Raw genomic sequence first — 20746 nt, 5'->3', positions numbered from 1 at the left:
GATAGGGTGCAGCTCGAAGTTGTAAAGGTAACAGAAACTTTCAAAGCCAGCAATTAGAGACAGAGATATTGAAACAAAGAGTCACAGACACATGTAGAAAGATGAGCAAAGGGGATGGCTATCTAATTTTGTCAAATTCTTTCTTAAATATGGGGATGAGAGTGAGGATGGGAGGAAAATGGGATCTTTTGTTGATACTGAGGGAGTGGGTGTTGTCATGACACTAAGCCCTCTGTCTCCTTCTTGTACTTCGAAGCATTGTTTTTTGAGATTCAGCCCACTATGGTGTGTAAAATGTAGATGAAGTTAGAGCTGAATCTGGCCGTACAGTGCTGATTGTATGGGGCTGAGGATGCAGCCCTGTGCGGCATTAGTGTTGAGGATAATTATGATGGAGGTGTTGCTGCCTAGCCTTGCTGATAGCATTCTGTTAGTCAGGAAGTCAAGGATCCATTTACAAATGGAGTTTTTGAGATATGGGTCTAGAATTTTAAGATGAGTTTGTCTGGAATTATAGATTTGAAAATGGAGCTGCAGTCAGAAAACGATAGTTTAACCTAGGTGTCTTTACTGTCTAGTCTCTTCAGAGATGAGTGTAGGTTCAGGCAGATAGCATTTGCCATAGACCTGTTACATCGATAGGTGAATTGCAGTGAGCTGAGTTGTCTGGGACGCTGGAGTTGATGTGCACCATGATCAGCCTCTCGAAGCACTTCATGACGGTGGATGTCAGAGTCATTGGACAGTAGTATTGGCATATTGCTCATGTTGTTCCATTGTTTAAAAAGGGTTCTAAGAGTAAGCCTAGCAGTTATCAGCCTGTGAGTTTGATGTCAGTAGTGGGTAAATTGATGGAAAGTATTCTTAGAGATGGTATATATAATTATCTGGATAGACAGGGTCTGATTGGGAACAGTCAACATGGATTTGTGCATGGAAGGTCATGTTTGGCAAATCTTACTGAATTTTTTGAAGAGGTTACTAGGAAAGTTGACGAGGGTAAAGCGGTGAATGTTGTCTATGTGGACTTCAGTAAGGCCTTTGACAAGGTTCCACACAGAAGGTTGGTTAGGAAAGTTCAATCGTTAGGTATTAATATTGAAGTAGTAAAATGGATTCAGCAGTGGCTGGATGGGAGACACCAGAGAGTGGTGGTGGATAACTGTTTGTCAGATTGGAGGCTGGTGGCTAGTGGAGTGCCTCAGGGATCTGTATTGGGTCCAGTGTTGTTTGTTATATACATTAATGATCTGAATGATGGGATGGTAAATTGGATGAGTAAGTGTGCAGATGATACTAAGATAGGTGGTGTTGTGGATAATGAAGTAGGTTTTCAAAGCTTGCAGAGAGATTTAGGCCAGTTAGAAGAGTGGGCTGAAAGATGGCAGATGGAGTCTAATGTGAGGTGCTACATTTTGGTAGGACTCATCAAAATAGGACATACATGGTAAATGGTAGGGCATTGAAGAATGCAGTAGAACAGACGGATCTAGGAATAATGGTGCGTGGTTCCCTGAAGGTGGAATCTCATGTGGATAGGGTGGTGAAGAAAGCTTTTGGTATGCTGGCCTTTATAAACCAGAGCATTGAGTATAGGAGTTGGGATGTAATGTTGAAATTGCACAAGGCATTGGTGAGGCCAAATTTGGAGTACTGTGTAGTTTTGGTCGCCGAATTATAGGAAAGATGTCAACAAAATAGAGAGAGTACAGAGAAGATTTACCAGAATGTTACCTGGGTTTCATCACCTAAGTTACAGAAAAAGGGTGAACAAGTTGGGTCTTTATTCTTTGGTACGTAGAAGGTTAGTGGGGACTTGATAGAGGTATTTAAAATTATGAGGGAGATAGATAGAGTTGACGTGGATAGGCTTTTTCCATTGAGAGTGGGGGAGATTCAAACAAGAGGACATGAGTTGAGAGTTAAAGGGAAAAAGTTTAGGGATAACATGAGGGGGATCTTCTTTACTCAGAGAGTGGTAGCTGTGTGGAACGAGCTTCCAGCAGAAGTGGTTGAGGCAGGTTCGATGTTGTTGTTTAAAGTTAAATTGGACAGTTATATGGACAGGAAAGGAATGGCGAGTTATGGGCTGAGTGCAGGTCGGTGGGTCTAGGTGAGAGTAAGAGTTCAGCACGGACTAGAAGGGCAGGGTTGGCCTGTTTCCATGCTGTAATTGTTATATGGTTATATGGTAGTGATTAAGACTTGTTATCTTAATTTTTCTTGGGTACAGTGATGATAGTGATCTTATTAAGCAGGTGGGAACCTCAGATTGAAATAGGGAAAGGTTAAAGTTTGCAAATACCCCTGCCAGCTGATCTGAGAAAATAGCTGGGGACACCATCTGGGCTAGATGCTTTCCGTGTGTTTACTCTCTGGAAGGTGCCTGCAAAGGTGACTGTGGGTTCAGGTGCATTGAAGGCTGCCAGGGTGTGTGGTGACATTCTATTCCATTCCCCTTCCATTCAAATCGTGCACAGAGTGTGTCAATACTTAAAAGTACTCTGTTAAGCACTATAATGATCACTGATGCATCAAGACTATTGAAACCAGCCCCTGAGCATGGGACATCCTGATTCTGCTACATTTGTTTCTAGGCAGGAGGAGGCGATAAATAAATGTTTGTGTTAATTGGCCCTTATCAACTCCATACATTCAATACCTGTGGATTTATGCATACCGCATCATGATTTTATGTATTTCTAATTTATTATCAAAATTACTTTTGGACTTCTGTAAAACTGGAACCCTTTCGTAACCCAGGGATGGCCTGTATCCAACACAGATGTACATAGCTTGGGCTAGTGTGACTTTTGCTTGGAAAGCTGGATGGGTTCAAATTTTGAAATTGCAGGGTACATTTCATCATGGCTGACTACATTGCTAATTTTGCATTTTCTAAATTTATTAGATATACTTTTGTTTAATGGTAATGGTATCTCGTTTATATTTTTCTTATTCTGTATTTATAAAGATGTTTTAATAATGTGTGTGGGATGTAGGTATAGTTCTGTAGTTACATGACTCGACTGAGTGAAACAATTATTCCTCACAACAGACAGCAGCTTCACTATTTGACTTCAGAGTTAAAGCCCAGACCAGTTCATAAGGAAGGTCTCCAGGAAACACTGCATGATCTTGGGATTTTTACACCCTTTTCTATGACAGGTGACCCGGAGAAGGTACACTGCAGGAAGTGTACACTTGTGAGTATTACACTGTATATTAACACTACGCATTTGGTGAGCCGATTAGCTGCAGTTTGTTATTTTTATAAGTCTGTCTTGGCTAAGTCTCACAAGATGTCCCATATGAGTTCCACTGTTACATAAGATGTTTTTGTATCTTGACCATATACTAATAACAGTTTCTATCTGTATTAAAACATCCCAAGGTGCTTTATGGGAATGCCATTGGCTAAAATTTAGTGTGGAACCATACAGGTAACCAAAAGCTTGGTCAAAGCTATAGATTTTAAGGATTATCTTAAAAGAGGAAGGAGAAATAAAGGGTTTGGGGTGGAATTGTTAAATATCTGCTAGAACTGCGCGAGAATTGGAGCAGTGAAATGATTAAAACTGGTGATGAGCAACTTACTTGAATTGGAGGATATCAGATGTCAAAGAGGATTTCTCAGCATCATTACAACAGGTTGAAGCCTAATTGGAAAACCACTAATAGATGCAGAGATCAAACTGAGGAGTGCACATTGATTACAGTGGAAATGACATGCCAACTGTGCCATGGCTATCTACTTCATGCAGCCAGCAATAACCCCACTGCATATCGGGTACATTCATCTGTGGGGATTCATTTTGCAACTTATCAACATTGAATAAAATTACCCCATCTCTCTTAAAGGGGAACAAAAATATATAGTGCATTCCAACAGTCTTTCAAGAAGTTGTTTTGACTAGAAAATACTGGATTATCATCAAAAGGTTTAAAGTTTTACTGACACTACATTGTATGCCTTAGTAGCAAAGAAACAAGGACTGCAGACCAGGAAATATTCCAAGACCATGCTCAAAATGTAGTGAATAAATGTTTTAGAAGCTAATGCAAGTGTGAATCTTGATAATCTGGTTGCAGTGACACAAAATGTTCAGTGAACTCACATCTATGGCAATGGTCAGTGACTGTATCTTTGAATCCTCTCTATATATATACACGCTACCATATACAACTCTAAGATTAATTTTCTTGCCGGCATTCACAGGAAATTCAAGAAACACAGTAGAATCCATGAAAGTTATTGAGGCCAAGGTCTTGAAGCTTATTGATTAGCTTTGAGGTGATGATAGTATTGAATGCTGAACTGCAGTTGCTGAAGAACATTTTCATGTATGCATCTTCACTGTCCAGATGTTCAAGGGTTGAATGAAAAGCCAATGAACTGACATCTGCTGTTGACCTTTTGTGTCTGGAGGCAAATTGGAGCAGATCCAAGTCTCTTCTTAGGCAGGAGTTGATATGTTTCATCATCACAGTGGATGTAAGTGCTCCTGGATGATAGTCATTGAGGCAGCTTGCCATGTTCTTCTTAGGCACCCGTTTAATTGAAACCTGCTTGAAGCAGAAGGGTACCTCAGACAGCTGAAGCAAGCGGTTAAAGATATTGGTGAACACTCCAGCCAGTTGATCAGCAGGTCTTTCGTACTCGACCAGGTACCCCATCTTGGCCAGATGCTTTCCATGGCTTCACCCTCCAGAAGGATGCTCTCACTTCAGGCTCAGAAACTGTGAGAGTTGGTGAGGGTGCCTCCATGTTTTGACAGTCAAAACAAGCATAAAAGGCATTGAGCTCATCTGGGAGCAAAGCCTTGATGTCTCCTACGTTGCTTGGTTTCACTTTATAAGAGGAAATGTTGATGCAAGCCCTGCCACACCTGTCAAGCATCCTTCAGTGATTCAAGTTTGGTCCAGAATTGCCACTTCACATGTGGGATTTGTTTCCAGAGATCGTACTTGGACCTCTTGCATTTCAAGGGGAATCCATGAAAAGCATCCGGCCCAGATGGATTCCCAATGTTGGCCATGGGGGATTTAAAATATGGAAGAAAACATTGAACTCGAATGGGTCAAGGACAGTGGAAGCAGAAAGATCAATTATCTTTGTTCCTGCCAAGTGCTTGGAGATGGAGGCTACCATTTTGTGGAAATGTTTTAAATCCTCCATTTTGTGAGATGAAGTTGATTGGCTTTCAGTGTTTTAAAGAAGACACATTGATGCTTGAGGTAATCTGCTGGACGGAGGTAATTTCTAAATAAGGAATTATTTGTGAGATGTTCATTGTTTGGACATAACTTGCAGGTGTGTGAATGTTGGAGTTGGCGCCTGCCTTGAGTGATTCGAGCTGGTTACTGAAGAGAACAAAGAGCTATAAATTACCGACTGTCACTTGCTGGGAAGAGGGTGATAAATGGATGCTGCCCTGGAGCAGAGTCAACAAAAAGATGTTAAAGGTCAATCAGATGACCTACAGCCAATGACACTGGAATGCAATATTTGAACTAGTAAGGAACAAGTATAAAAGTGGACATTTCGAGAGTGCTATCAGCAACAACTCTAGAGAATTACATCGCAAGGAAGAACTCCCACGCCAGGGGCTGGGAGGTGAAAGGATCGATCGTCTGGTCAACGAGATCCCGTATTTCGGTATTATAAATTGGACAAGTTGTCTGAATGAGTATTGGTACAGAGAGAACAGTAGAATTTATGTTCTAAGCTGTTGGCCCGGGGTCAGCATATTACGTTGTTGTTTGTGCAGAGACAATAAAGTGCGAGCTTCGATTAATTATGAGTTGCAAAGTGAATTTCCTAATGTTGTTCTGTTGACAAAAGGTCAACACCTGTCTGAGTACTAAAGTCTTGTGCTGATTGACTGGCTGGAGTGATCACTGAGATCTTTAACTTCTCACTCCGAGGTACCCATCTGCTTCAAGCAGGTTTCAATTGTACTGGTGCCTAAGAAGAATATGGTCACCTGCCCCAATGACTATCGTCCAGTAGCACTTACTTATAAGCACAGTGATGAAGTACTTTGAGAGGTTGGTGATGAAACATACCAACTCCTGTCTGAGAAGTGATTTGGATCCACTTCAATTTGCCTACCGGCACACAGGTCCACAGCAGATGCCATTTCAACGGCTCTTCACCCAACCCTGGAACAGCTGCACAGAAAAGGTGCATACATCAGTATGCTCTTTATCGACTACAGCTTGGCATTCAAAACTATCATCCCCTCAAGACTAGTCAATAAGTTTCAAGCCCAAGGTCTCAATACTGACTTGTGCAATTGGATCCTCGATTTCCTCACTTGCAGACCTCAGTCAGTTCGGATTGGCAACAACATCTCCTGCACGATCTCCATCAGCACAAGCGCACCACAATGCCGTATTTATATATTTTTGCTGACAACACCACTATTGTAGGCCGAATCAAAGGTGGTAGTGGATCAGAATATAGGAGGGAGATTGAAAAATCTGACTGAGTGCCACAACAACAAACTCTTACTCAATGTCCGCAAGATCCAGGATCTGTTTATTGATTTCAGGAGGAGGATTTCAGGGGTCCATGAGCCAGTCTTCATCAGGGGATCAGAGGTAGAGAGGGTCAGCAACTTTAAATTCCTCAGTGTTATCATTTCAGAAGATCTGTCTTGGGCCCAGGTTCAATAACAAAGAAAGCACAGGGGCGTCTCCACTTCCTTAGGAGATTGCACAGATTTGGCATGACATCTAAAACTTTGACAAACTTTAATCACCATGTAGTGGAGATTATATTGACCAGCTGCATTGCAGCCTGGTATGGAAACACCAATACCCTTGAAAGGAAAATCCTGCAAAAGTTGTGGATATAGCTCAGCCCATAATGGGTAAAATCCTCCCCACCATTGAAAACAGCGACACAAATTGTTGTCACAGAAAAGCAGCACCCATTATAAGGGACCCCCACCACCCACGTCATGTTCTCTTCTTGCTGCTACCATCAGGAAGAAGGTACAGAAGCCTCAGAACTCACACCACCAGGTTCAGGAAGAATTATTACCACTCAACCATCTGACTCTTGAACCAAAGGGAATAGTTTTACTCAACTTCACATGTCCCATCACTGAACTGTTCCCATAACCTATGGTTGCACTTTCAAGGACTTTTCAACTCATTGTTCTAGATATTTATTGCTTATTTTTAAAAAAATTATTATTGTTATTTTTTGTATTTGTACATTTTGTTGCCTTTTGCATAAAAGCCTGAGACATGACCAAGTGTATTCCTAAATGTTGTGGGAAGCAAGGGAGGAAATTGCTGGGGTTCAGCAGTGATTTTAGTATCTTCCTTAATCACAGGTGAAGTATCAGTAGACTGGAGGGTGGCTAATATGCCTTTATTTAAGAAGGGCTTTAAGGAAACCCAGGGAACTATAGGGCGCTGAGCCTAATATCAGTAGTGGGTAAGTTATCGGAAAAGATTCTGAGGGACTGCATTATAAAATCATGTGGCACATGATGTGGATGATCATAGTCTTTTTCCCAGGATGGGAAATCTAAAACCAGAGGATATAGATTTAAGGTGAGAAGGGAGGGGATCTGAAGGGCATATTTTTCCAGGAAGATGTCAAGTTTCAAGATTCAAGCTTCAAGGTTGTTTAATGTCATTTCCAGTACACAAGTGTAAAGGAGAACAAAATAATTGTTATTCCACAACTGATATATGGAACAAATTGCCTGAATGAGTGATGGGGAAGTATAGCATTTGACAGGTACAAGGATATAAAAGGTTTAAGAGGGATATGGGCTAAAAACAGGCAAGTGGGATTAGTTTAGTTGGGCACTTTGGTCAACATGGACAAGTTGAACTGAAAGACCTGCTTGTGTGCTATATAACTCTATGAATCTGTGATTAGGTAAAAATGATATCAATTGAAAATAAAATCTTCATTTGTAAAGTGCAGTAGTTTGTGGTCAGATGTACATTTTTTTTGCCAAAAATGACATTGAATTATTTGTTTAAAAAGTAGGACAAATTAAATTGTAATAACCTTGGTCTCTCACATGTTCTTGGATTCTTGTCAATGGTTCTGCCTTTGAGGTGAAACTGTGGTTAGAGGTTTACTGTATGTTATGACTGAGAGGTGTTACATTATTGTTTATGCTCCTTCCTATCTGATTTACACTTTTCAAGTAGCATGGGTCTGTGGGCAGTTAATAACCTGAATCTCAATTAGAATTTCATAACATTTTCAATTCCATCGTTTACTTCCCTCTTCGACCAGCTCTCAAAAATATTGATCAATGTGTTGAATTGTTTCTGATGCCACGTGAGAATGATTGTGTATATTTTCAAGCTTTCTTTCATCTCCATTCCACCCCACTTTGCCATAACTCCCCATTGTTGTTGAATTTGATTGCTCAAGTTTAAGATTGCCATTTTTGTTCTCAAACCCTTCAATGGATTGTGCTTCCTATTGTCTCCAGTGTTTATAACTTCCTCTGTATCAACTCTCCAATAACACTGCAAGGAACCATTACTGTATCTTGCACAATCTTTGTAAATAACAATCCAACCATTGCCAGCTATGTCTTCAGCTGGTTCATCACTGAAGTCTGAAGTTGTCTCCCTAAACCTCTTGTAGGTCACATCCTACAATCTATTCTTTTAACTAACCTTTTATTTACCTATCATAATATCTCACATGAGTATGGCAGTATGAAACTTTCACTAATAATGTTGCTATCAAATACTTTGGGACAGTTTGCAATTTATAGCTGCAATAAAAGTTGGTTGATATTCATGCATAAAATAAATATCTGCACTTGATGCTCATTGTGGAAAGTACTTGCCTTGTGGAAATGAACCACAAGCGTATTCAGTAAATTTGGTCCAATCCAAAATCTGCTTCTGTATTGAGCTTTCTTCTCGGAAAGCACAAATGAACAGGCATCACATTTATGCCATACTCCGTTCAAAATTGCTGACTACATCAGCTATATTATTTTTCACTTGGTGAATGGTTCAGAGAACGTGCTTCATCTTCATCACGTTCAATTTGCTAAATTTATAATTTTAATGAGAATGATGTGCGATGTGTGAGCCCATGATGTATTCTGAAATGATATATTCGTCAGTCACACAGTGACATCGGTCATAATACTTTGTCCAAGAGTCTAAGCAGAGGTAGAGAAGCAATCTGTGGTTAATTGGAAGCAGATGAATGAGCTTACATTTACTTTGCATCTCTCATCTCCTTGGAAAATGGAATTTCATTATTTCTCCTTTGGCGATAGCCTATGGACTTTTTTGTTATATGGGAGAGATCTGGGATCACTGGGAGAGATCTCAAGACAGTAACTTCCAAAAAATATTAGAACGCATGAAATACAGGAAGAGAATTTAATTTTTAAGTGTTTCTAAATGATTAGATTGTTGTTTTCAGTTAATACTGGTACCTATACTATTTATTTAGTTGAGGTAATGGTAAATGACAGTTTAACTACTGAAGGTTATTTTGTCAATTTCTAATCAGGGTGAGGGACTGGTGTTACAGCTTTATAAAACTCTGGTTAGATCACATCTGGACTATTAGATAGATAGATAGATAAATACTTTATTGATCCCAAAGGAAATTACAGTGTCACAGTAGCATTACAAGTGCATAGATATAAATACTAGAAGAAAGCAGAAAGAATAAAATATAAGTTACCACAAACAGTAACAAGAGGGGGTCATCACTTCCCTGGCTATAGGTTGACTCATTATAGAGCCTAATGACAGAGGGTAAGAACGACCTCATAGAGTGCTCTTTGGATCGGTGCAGTTGTCTTAGTCTATGACTAAAAGTGCTCCTAGACCATAAGACTATAAGAAATAGGAGGAGAATTAGGTCATTCAGCCCATCAAGTCTGCTCCGCCATTCCATCATGGCTGATCATAGCTCCCACCCAACCATATCCTTTGATGCCCTGATCAATCAGGAAACGATCAACTTTTGTCTTTAAATGTATGCACAGACTTGGACTCCACCACAGTCTGAGGCAGAGCATTCCACAGATTTACTACTCTCTGGCTAAAAAAATTCCTCCTTACTTCTGTTCTAAAGGGTTGTCCCTCAATTTTGAGGCTGTGCCTTCTAATTCTGGATACTCCTACCATAGGAAACATCCTCTTCACATCCACCCTATCTAGTCCTTTCAACATTCAGTAGGTTTCAATGAAATACCCCTGCATTCTTCTAGATTCCAGTGAGCACAGACTCAAAACTGCTATATGCTCCTCATATGTTAACCCCTTCATTCCCAGAATCATCCTCGTGAACCTCCTCTGAACTTTCTCCAATTACAACACATTCTTTCTGAGATATGAGGCACAAAACCGTTGATAATACTCCAAGTGTGTCCTGACTAGTGTCTTATAAAGGCTCAGTGTTATCTCCTTGCTTTTATATTCTATTCCCCCTGAAATAAATGCCAGCATTGTATTTGCCTTCTTTACCACAGACTCAACCTGTAAATTAATATTCTGGGAGTCTTGCACAAGTACACCTAAGTCCCTCTACACCTTTGATGTTCGAACCTTCTCCCCATTTAGATAATAGTCCACACTATTGTTCCTTTTACCAAAATGCATTGCCGTACATATTATGGTATATATATTGTAGCAGGATATATAGAATATAGTATTAATGGTAAGACAATTGGCAGTGTGGAGGATGAGAGGGATCTTGGGATCTGATTCCATAGGACACTCAAAGCTGCTGCGCAGGTTGACTCTGTGGTTAAGAAGGCATACGGTGCATTGGCCTTCATCAATCATGGGATTGAGTTTAGGAGCTGAGAGGTAATGCTGCACCTGGACAAGCCAGCGAGCACTGTGAGGGTCATGTTTTTTGACTTCTCCAGTACGTTCAACACCATCCGCCTTGCTCTGCTGGGGGAGAAGCTGACAGCGATGCAGGTGGATGCTTCCCTGGTATCATGGATTTTTGATTATCTGACTGGCAGACCACAGTACGTGTGCTTGCAACACTGTGTGTCCGACAGAGTGATCAGCAGCACTGGGGCTCCACAGGGGACTGTCTTGTCTCCCTTTCTCTTCACCACTTACACCTCAGACTTCAATTACTGCACAGAGTCTTGTCATCTTCAGAAGTTTTCAGATGACTCTGCCATAGTTGGATGCATCAGCAAGGGAGATGAGGCTGAGTACAGGGTACGGTAGGAAACTTTGTCACGTGGTGTGAGCAAAATTATCTGCAGCTTAATGTGAAAAAGACTAAGGAGCTGGTGGTAGACCTGAGGAGAGCTAAGGTACTGGTGACCCCTGTTTTCATCCAGGGGGTCAGTGTGGACATGGTGGAGGATTACAAATACCTGGGGATATGAATTGGCAATAAACTGGACTGGTCAAAGTACACTGAGGCTGTCTACAAGAAGGGTCAGAGTCGTCTCTATTTCCTGAGGAGACTGAGGTCCTTTAACATCTACCGGACGATGCTGAGAATGTTCTACGAGTCTGTGGTGGCCAGTGCGATCATGTTTGCTGTTGTGTGCTGGGGCAGCAGGCTGAGGGTAGCAGACACCAACAGAATCAACAATCTCATTCCTAAGGCCAGTGATGTTGTGGGGATGGAACTGGACTCTCTCACGGTGGTGTCTGAAAAGAGGATGCTGTCTAAGCTGCATGCCATCTTGGTCAATGTCTCCCATCCACTACATAATGTTGGACACAGGAGTACATTCAGCCAGAGACTCAATCCACCAAGATGCAGCTCAGAGCGTCATAGGAAGTCATTCCTGCCTGTGGCCATCAAACTTTACAACTCTTCCCTTGGAGGGTCAGACACCCTGAGCCAATAGGCTGGTCCTGGACTTATTTCATAATTTACTGGCATAATTTACATATTACTATTTAACTATTTATGGTTCTATTACTATTTATTATTTATGGTGCAACTGTAACGAAAACCAATTTCTGCCGGGATCAATAAAGTATGACTATGACTATGACCATGACTATGACTATAGGACCCTGGTCAGACCCCACTTGGAGTACTGTGCTCAGTTCTAGTTGCCTCATTATAGGAAGGATGTGGAAACCATAGAAAGGGTGCAGAGGAGATTTACAAGGATGTTTCCTGGATTGGGGAGCAGGCCTTATGAGAATTGTTGAGTGAAGTCGGCCTTTTTTCCTTGGAGCAACGAAGAATGAGAGGTGACCTGATAGAGGTGTATAAGATGATGAGAGGCATTGATCGTGTGGATAGTCAGAGGCTTTTTCCCTGGGTTGAAATGGCTGGCACAAGAAGGCACAGTTTTAAGGTGCTTGGAAGTAGGTACAAAGGAGATATCAGGGGTAAGTTTTTTTTATGCAGAGAGTGGTGAGTGTGTAGAATAGGCTGCCAGCGAGGGTGGTGGAGGCAGATACGATATGGTCTTTTAAGGGACTCCTGGACAGGTATATGGAGCTCAGAAAAATAGAGGACTATGGGTAACCCTAGGTAATTTCTAAGATAAGGACATGTTCAGCACAGCTTTGTGGGCCAAAGGGCCTGTATTGTGCTGTAGGTTTTCTATGTTTTTCTATGTCAAATTGATAAATTAGTTTATTGGTTTATTATTGTCACATATACTGAGGTACAGTAAAAAACTGTTTTGCATGCCACTCAGATCAGTGCATTGAGGCGGTAACAAAGAAAACAATAACAGAATGCAGGACAGAGTGTTACAGTTACAGAGAAATACTCATGCAGGCAGGTAATAAAGTGCAGGGCTACAATGAGGTGGATTGTCTGGTCAAGAGTCTACCCTTATTATACTTGAGGGGCATCCAATAATCTTCTAGTAGCAAAATGCAAACTTAGTGTGGCGTTACATGCTTACAGGCTTTTGTATCTTCTGCCAAATGAGACGGAGAGCATCCAGAGGGATCTCACACAGGAGAATATACTTCATAAAGACATTGCTGTAGTCAGGATCGAACCTGGGTCACCGGACCTGTGAGGCAATGGTGCTATTTGATGCACACTGTGCTAGCCTCTGAGATCTGAATAATCCATTCCATTGCTAGGTTAGGATGGCTGGTGGGCTTGTGCTGTGGCAGAACTGACTTTTGGTGGGCATTGTGGAGTAGGAAATGGTGAAACAGGGAATGTTCGGATGGCTGGGTTATGGGAGGGGGAGGAGTAATGGGAAATTGAGAATGTGGCTGCATTTGGATCACAGCGATGGAAGTTGAAAGCCTAGAGACTGAGTGGTGTTTAAATGTTGGGAGCAGAGTAGAAAAGAGAAAGCAACCGCAAGGTAGTAGGGGAGCGGGATTGTACAGTGGCAGCATGGCAATTGGGGACTGAGAATACGGCAATTGTGGATTAGGGATGCTAAATCTGAAGGCAGTCTCTGACAGCGGAGTGTAGAAGCTTCAGGGTCAGGAAAAACAACATCAAAATTACGTCATCGTGTGTCATCTTATCAGATGTGGAAGGTTAACTCGCAGTAAGTAGTGCTCAACTGAACACAAAAACATCAGAAATAGGAACAACTGTACAAATACTTGAGCCAGCTCCATCAAAATCAGGTTTAATATCACTTGCAGGGTTGCGAAATTTGTTGTTTTGCAGCAGCAGAGTTAGAGAGCAATAAAAGGGAAGAGGTGGGGAGGTAGTGTACATGGATTCATTGTCCATTCGGAAATTTGCTGGTGGAGGGGAAGAAGCTGTTCCTAAAACACTCAGTGTGTGATTTTAGGCTCCTGTACCTCCTCCTTAATGGTAGCAATGAGAAGAGGGCTTGTCCTGCGTGACTGGGGTTGTTAAAAACAGATACCCCATTTTGAGGCATCGTATTGTGAAGATGTCCTCACTGCTGGGGAGGATAGTGCCCATGATAGAGATGGCTGAGTTTGCAGCTTTTTGAAGCTTTTTCCAATCTTGTGCCATGTCCCCTCTGTAGCAGGTGCTGATGCAACCAGTAAAAATGCTCTCCACAGTATATCTGAAAAAATTAGTTGAAGTCGTGGGTGACATACCATGTCTCCTCAAGCACTTATTGAAAAGCAGTTCCTGTCGTGCCTTTGTAATTACATCAAAATGCAGGGCCCAGGATAGAGTTTCAGAGATGTTGGCAATCAGGAACTGAAACTGCTCACCCTTTCACTGCTGGTCCCTCGACGAAGACTGGTGTGTGTTCCTTCATCTTTCCCTTCCTGAAGTCCTGAATTCAGGAAGGGAAAGATGAAGGAACACACACCAGTCTTCGTCGAGGGACCAGCAGTGAAAGGGTGAGCAGGTTCGACTGTTGGAATCAACTTTACTTTTGTGCCAAATCCATATTACCCAGCATTTTTTTGTTAACCAAGAGATGGTAATTGATATTTAAAAAAATTCAATTCTGGAGTATAAAATGTATTTTGCCTTTAATTTTGAACCAGATTTAGGAATCATTTGCTTAAGACTTGTATATGTTAAAATGATTTAAGGTTACTGTATGAGGAATGTCTGGCAGCTCTTGGGCTATATTCCATGGAATTCAGGAGAATGAGGGGAGATCTCATAGAAACATTCCAAATGTTAAAAGACCTGAACAGATTAGATATGGCAAAGTTATTTCCCATGGTAGGGGAGTCTAGGACAAGAGGGAATGACTTCAGGATTGAAGGACGTCCATTTAGAACAGAGATGTGGAAAAATTACTTCAGTCAGAGGGTGGTAAATCTGTGGAATTTGTTGCCATCAGCGGCTGTGGAGGCCAGGTCATTGGGTGTATTTAAGACAGAGATAGACAGGTTTTTGCTTAGCCAGGGTATCAAAGGGTATGGGGAGAAGGCAGGGAAGTGGAATGACTGGAAGAATTGGATCAGCCCATGATTGAATAGTGGAGCAGACTCAATGGGCCGAATGGCCTGCTTCTGCTCCTATATCTTCTCTCTCTCTGGCTATCCATCCCATAGGATGTTGATGGTTCCTTTCAGTCAGTTAGTGGGGTTGACCCCACTCCTCAGAAAGGAACAGTGCGTGCGTGAATGGATTTTAGGTGAGTAGGGGGTTGCACAGGTCCAGACCCACCCTCTCGACATCCCCTCCCGGATCCAGCGGCATGGTGGGGTCCAAGACAGCTGGGGGAAGTTCTGTTGCAGTGAATGGCCAGACCAAGCTTCGATGCAAGGGATGCCCTTTCCGCGCTTCACGGAATGTGTTTGCTAGATGGCTGTTGACCCTACGAGAGGGTTCATCCACCCTTTGACAGGTCTTGTTTCTTGTCCTGCAGGGTGTCTAGCCACCCTCCTCACCAGGCAAGCCTGGTGGGGGAACTGGTTTAGTTGCCAACCACCTGAGCATGCGACAGGTAGTACTGGGTTACATGGTACCAGTAGCACTCAGACTAGTAACCTGACCTGAGGGGTCCTATGTCTTATGGTCTGATGAAATGAAGGAGGAATACAGCAGTTTTTGTTATTTCTAAACACATACAGGGTTCTACTTATATTTATATATCTGAAGGTAATTCTACAAGACTGAACTTGTAGCTTTGATTCTTCTGAGCACTCAGTGCAGATTACGTTGTGACAAAGCAGACAGACTGACTCTCAAATCAGGATCACAGACCACACACGAACTAAAATTGCTTATCCATGCATTTAGTAATTTCATACATCATTCTGCAAGAGGTCTGGAAATAAAAGTAAAATTTTCTTGCATTTTTTGTGTTTAGTTGCACTTCCTTTGCTGGAGCGTATGGCAATAGATCATAGGTGCTGGAGGCATTAAGGCACCTGCAGGGACCAAGTGAAAGTTGCTTTAAGAAGTGCTCAACACACAAGACCTTATCTACTCAGACTTGTACTCATAGTTAATGTTCTCTAAGAGTGCACTTCACCAAGATAGCACTAATGAAGATCTGGGACCTCCTGGAACTCAAATGCAGCTTTATGTATTCAATCAAACAGCTGTCATTTGAAGTCAAGGTCATTATCAGTCTCAGTTTCCAAGTCTGAGATCATTCCAGACCACTGCCGTTGATCTATGCCACATCTTACAAACTTTCTGTGCATTGCTGCATCAGGAAGGTCATCCAAACTCTAAATTCAAGGAGAGATGACAGCATCTAATTTTCTCTGAGTCTACAGAAACAGGCGGCTTGAGCACAAGGACTTAGTATCACTGCGGACGTGTTTAAGCGCATGCATTCGCACACTGGACCTTGTTAGCCCTTAGCAATCAGCTGGCGCAAGCATCCCAGATTAGCTCCTTGGCAGCTACAAAAAAGAGCAGTGATTCAGTTAGAACTTTACTTCTCTTCTCCCATCATTGCAGCTGCCGTATGTGAAATCAAAGCTGCTTGTGTTTTGTTTGCATTATGTGGATCTCTTTAAAGACTGGCTCCTGTGGCTGCGAATCTAAATGTTTTTTCTAAGGATCCATATAGTAGCTCACCCTGAAACTGACAGTGTACAAGGGGGAGCCTGGGAATTTCAAACAGTGCCGTGTTGCCATGTGAACCTCAAAGAATTTCAGGATTCTGGTTCTTTAGCGATATACTTGCATTACCTGTGGATAACTAAAAATTCCTCATCTGATGAGATTTAACAAAAAAAGTATCTGTATTCCCTGAAAGTTAAATGTTTGACAGGCGATTTTTAGAACATAGAACTTATAACATAGAATGCTACAGATCCTTTAGCCCACAATGTTGCGCCAAACGTTTTACCTATTCAATCAAACCCTTCCCTCATATGTAGCCGTCCATTTTTCTGTCATCCATGTGCCAATCTAAGAGCTTATTAAGTGTCCCTAACGTATTTGCCTGTACCACCACCACCACCCTCTGTGAGAAAAATGTACCTCTGGCTCCCCCCCTTACTCTCTTCCAATCACCTTAAAATTATGCCCCTGGTTATTTCTGGGCTGGGGAAAAAAGGTCTAGCTATCCACTCAGTCTATGCCTATCATCATATACACCTCTATGAAATCAACTCCTTCACTCCATAGAGAAAAACCCAAGTTCATGCAACCTAAAAGGTAATCTCTCTGCTTTAGGTAGCATCCCGGTAAATCTCCTCTGCTAAAGCTTTTACATCCTTCTTATAATGAGGCGATCAGAACTGGGCACAATATTCTGAATGTGGTCTAACCACATTACCTTGCAGCTCTTCAAATCAAACCCTGACTAATGAAGGCCTACACACTATATGCCTTCGTAAACATCTATCGGCTCTTCTAATCAAAACAACTTGAATAAGCTACATAATGATAAACTTGGTTGATATAATTGTTGAAGAAAGTGCAAAAATGGGTCTATCTATCAATTGAAAAAAGACAGAATGTATGGTGATACCCAAAAAGAAGGAGGATCCTATCTGCAGGCCGAGAATAAATGGGAAAGACATAAAACAAGTACAGAACTTTTGCTACTTAGGAAGCTGGGTGACATCAGATGGCAGGTGCGACTTGGACATCAAAAGAAGAATAGGGATGGCAAAAGACACCTTTATGAGAATGAAGAGTATACTGACCAATAGTAAACTAGGCATGACAACCCACCTCAGAATACTGAAATGTTACGTTTATCCAGTTATGTTATATGGCTCAGAATGTTGGGCAATATCTAGTAACATGAGGAAACAAATTGTAGCAGCAGAGATGTGGTTTTTGAGGAGGATGCAAAGAATATCATGGACAAAACAAATATCTAATAAGGATGTCATGAACAGAGCAAACACAAAAAGAGAAATAATGTATGAGATGAAAAGGAAACGTAACTTCATTGGACATGTGATTAGGAAAGAGGAGTTAGAATGCACGGTAATTATGGGAAAGATTGAAGGGAAGAAAGCAAGAGGAAGACAAAGACAAATGATGATGGAGACAGCAGCCAGAGAACTGGAAATGAATACCAATGAATTGATCGACTTGACCCGAAACAGGAGTGTGTGGGCCATGGCAGTCAAAGCTCAAACTGGGCATGGCACCTGATGATGGTGATGAATCAAAAGAACAAATTTAGTTTGAAGCCCTCCACTGGTCGGGTCAACATGGATATTATGTCCTGGCTGTGTTCATAGGCAAGCTAGAGCAGTATGATATGGTGTACAATCTGTTGCCCATGCAGGGCTCCCCTTCTCTGTGCAGCTGATGAATCCAAAGCAATGGCAGAGATCTTTACAGTTTGGAACCAGGGGCATCACAGGAATTGCCAGTAAGTACTGAACTCAATATAGGACTGTCTTAGGGACTCCAGTTCTGGATTTTTCCTCAGGGTTTACACCCGAAGCCTTCCTCATGAGTGAATAAGATGGTGGCGATTTGAGGTCAGAGTTTTCCTTTTCTCAGGTGAGCTGCCAACCACGGCTGACGAGCCCCATCTGCCCGAAAACAAATAAGCTCGGTAAGAACATAGAAAACCCATCACCTGAAAGGTTCCCTTTAAGTCACACATCCTTCTAATTTGGGGATATATTGCCTCTCCTGAAACGATCTTCAGTTTTTATCTGGGAACTCCCCACTGAAAAGCACAGAGGGAGTACCTTCATTAGAGAGAGTCCATTAGTAGAGTGATGTAACTTATTACCATTTTCAAGGGAATTTAAGGATGGACAATAGACATAGGCCTTGCCAGTGACATGATTCCAAGTAGTAAATGATTTTAAAAATTATATCAATTAGGATTATATTCTCCAAAAAATTAGAGGATTACTTGGTGGCGATCAAAACTTTTGAAATATTAACCAAAATAAGTGCATAAAATGAAGCTATTTCTATTGTTGAGGACTAAGGGATGTAGTAGATAATGTAGAAGTTATGTTAGGATTCATTTTTATATGCAAATAGTTCATGGTTTTCAGTAATTGTTTACTACAGAGCAGAAATTGATTTGAATTTTGTGAGGTAAAGAAACTAAGACCGATGGAGAAAAGGTTGATGTCATACATCAGCTACAATCTCACCGAATGTCAGAAGAGATTATAGGTCTAAATACTCACCTTTTATTGCCAATATGTGTTATGTGTTTTCCTCAGCACAATTTTTTGTGGAAACCTATTTGTACAGTATGTCTATCTGGTGGGGGGGGGGGGTTGGAGGGAGAGAGAGAGAAAAAAAATATATATATGGATGTATTGATTTATTATTTATGATTGATTAACTTCTGGGAGCTATTCAGAAGGTGCAGGATAGATACATCCTCGAGAAGAAGTATTCTAAAGGAAGGATGAGGCAACTGTAGCTGACAAGTGAAGTCAAAGACAGCACGAAAACTTATAATATAGCAAAGGTTAGTGGGAAGTTAGAGGTTTGGGAATCTTTTTTTAAAATTAACAGGTAACTAAAAAGCAATAAGGAGAGAAAAAGATGAAATAAGAAGGTAAGCCAGCCAGTAATATAAAAGGGGGAGTCTGCAGAAGGACTTAGACAGATTAGGAAAATGGCCAAAGTGGTGGACAGAATATAATGTAGGAAAGTGTATGATCATATATTTTGGTAGAAGGCAGAGACTATTTTTAAATGGGGAGAACATTCAGAAATCAGAGATGCAAATAGACCTGGGAGTCCTAGTGCAGGATTCCCTAAAGGTTAACCTGCAGGTTGACTTAGTGATAAGGAAGGCCAATGTAATGTTAGCATTCATTTCAAGAGGACTAGAATATAAAAGCAAGGATATAATGCTGAAATTTTATAAGGTATTGGTCAGACTGCAGTTTTGTGAGCAGTTTGGGCCCCTTATCTAGGAAAGAAAGATTGTGCTGTCATGGGAAAGGATTCAGAGGAGGTGCACGATAATGATCCCAGGGAATGAAAGGGTTAATGTATAAGGAACATTTGATGCCTCTAGGCCTGTAGTCACTGGAGTTTAGAAGAAGGAGAAATCTTATTGAAACCTATCAAAATATTGAAAGGCCTAGATATAGTGAACATTGAGAGGATGTTTCCTATATTGGGGGAATCCAGGACCAGAGGGCACTGCCTCAGAGTAGATCTGCAGATGTTTCTTTGGAATGGCGATGAGGAGAAATTTCTTTAGCCAGAGAGCTCTGAATCTGGAACTCAAAGCCACAGATAGCTGTGGAGGCCAAGTCATTGGATATATTTAATTCAAAAGTCAATAGTTTCTTGATTAGTAGGGGTGTCAAATGTTACCGGGAGTAGGCAAGAAAATGGGGTTGAGATGGATAATAAATCAGCCATGATTAAAAGATGGAGCAGACTTGATGGGTTGAATGGCCTAATTCTACTCGATGTCTTATGGTCTTAACACAGTTACAGTATTGGTCATCAGAAGTAGTTAACTGTGCAAACATGTTTGATCACAAATCTGAAAAAACAACTAATGATCATCTTAAAAATACTGATAGCTTAACTGGAAAATAACTGTGAATACAAAATATACAAAATCGAAAGAATGAGAATCAGAATTAGGTTTAATTTCATTGGCCTACGTTGTGTAATTTGTTTTGCAGTAGCGGTACATTGCAATACATAATAATAAAAAACTATAAATTACAATGAGAAATGAATATAAAAATTAAATTAAATAAGTTGTACATAAAGAGCAAAAAGGGAAAAAAATAGTAGGGTAGTGTTTATAGGTCATTGTCCATTCAGAAATCTGAAGATGCTGTCCTTGAAACATTAAGTGTGTGCCTTCAGGCTCCTGTACCTCCCCCTTAATGGTAGCAATGTGAAGAGGACGTCCCCTGTGTGCTGGGGGTCCTTGATGATGCATACTGCCTTTCTGAGGCATCGCCTTTTGAAGACGTG

At 41.2% G+C, this 20746-nt stretch overlaps 1 protein-coding gene across 1 annotated transcript in view; it reads left to right on the top strand.

The window, feature by feature from the left end:
- Nucleotides 1-20746, top strand: part of LOC140212064 (microsomal triglyceride transfer protein-like) — a 102416-nt gene that overhangs the window by 41082 nt on the left and 40588 nt on the right. The window contains exon 7 of the mRNA XM_072282533.1: nucleotides 3059-3206. Within this exon, the coding sequence (XP_072138634.1) occupies nucleotides 3059-3206 (148 nt within the window). The remainder of the gene's footprint in view (nucleotides 1-3058; nucleotides 3207-20746) is intronic.

This window comes from Mobula birostris, chromosome 18 (assembly GCF_030028105.1).
Source record: "Mobula birostris isolate sMobBir1 chromosome 18, sMobBir1.hap1, whole genome shotgun sequence".
Classification (NCBI taxonomy): Eukaryota; Metazoa; Chordata; class Chondrichthyes; order Myliobatiformes; family Myliobatidae; genus Mobula; species Mobula birostris.
This window is presented reverse-complemented; position numbering and strand designations above follow the sequence as displayed.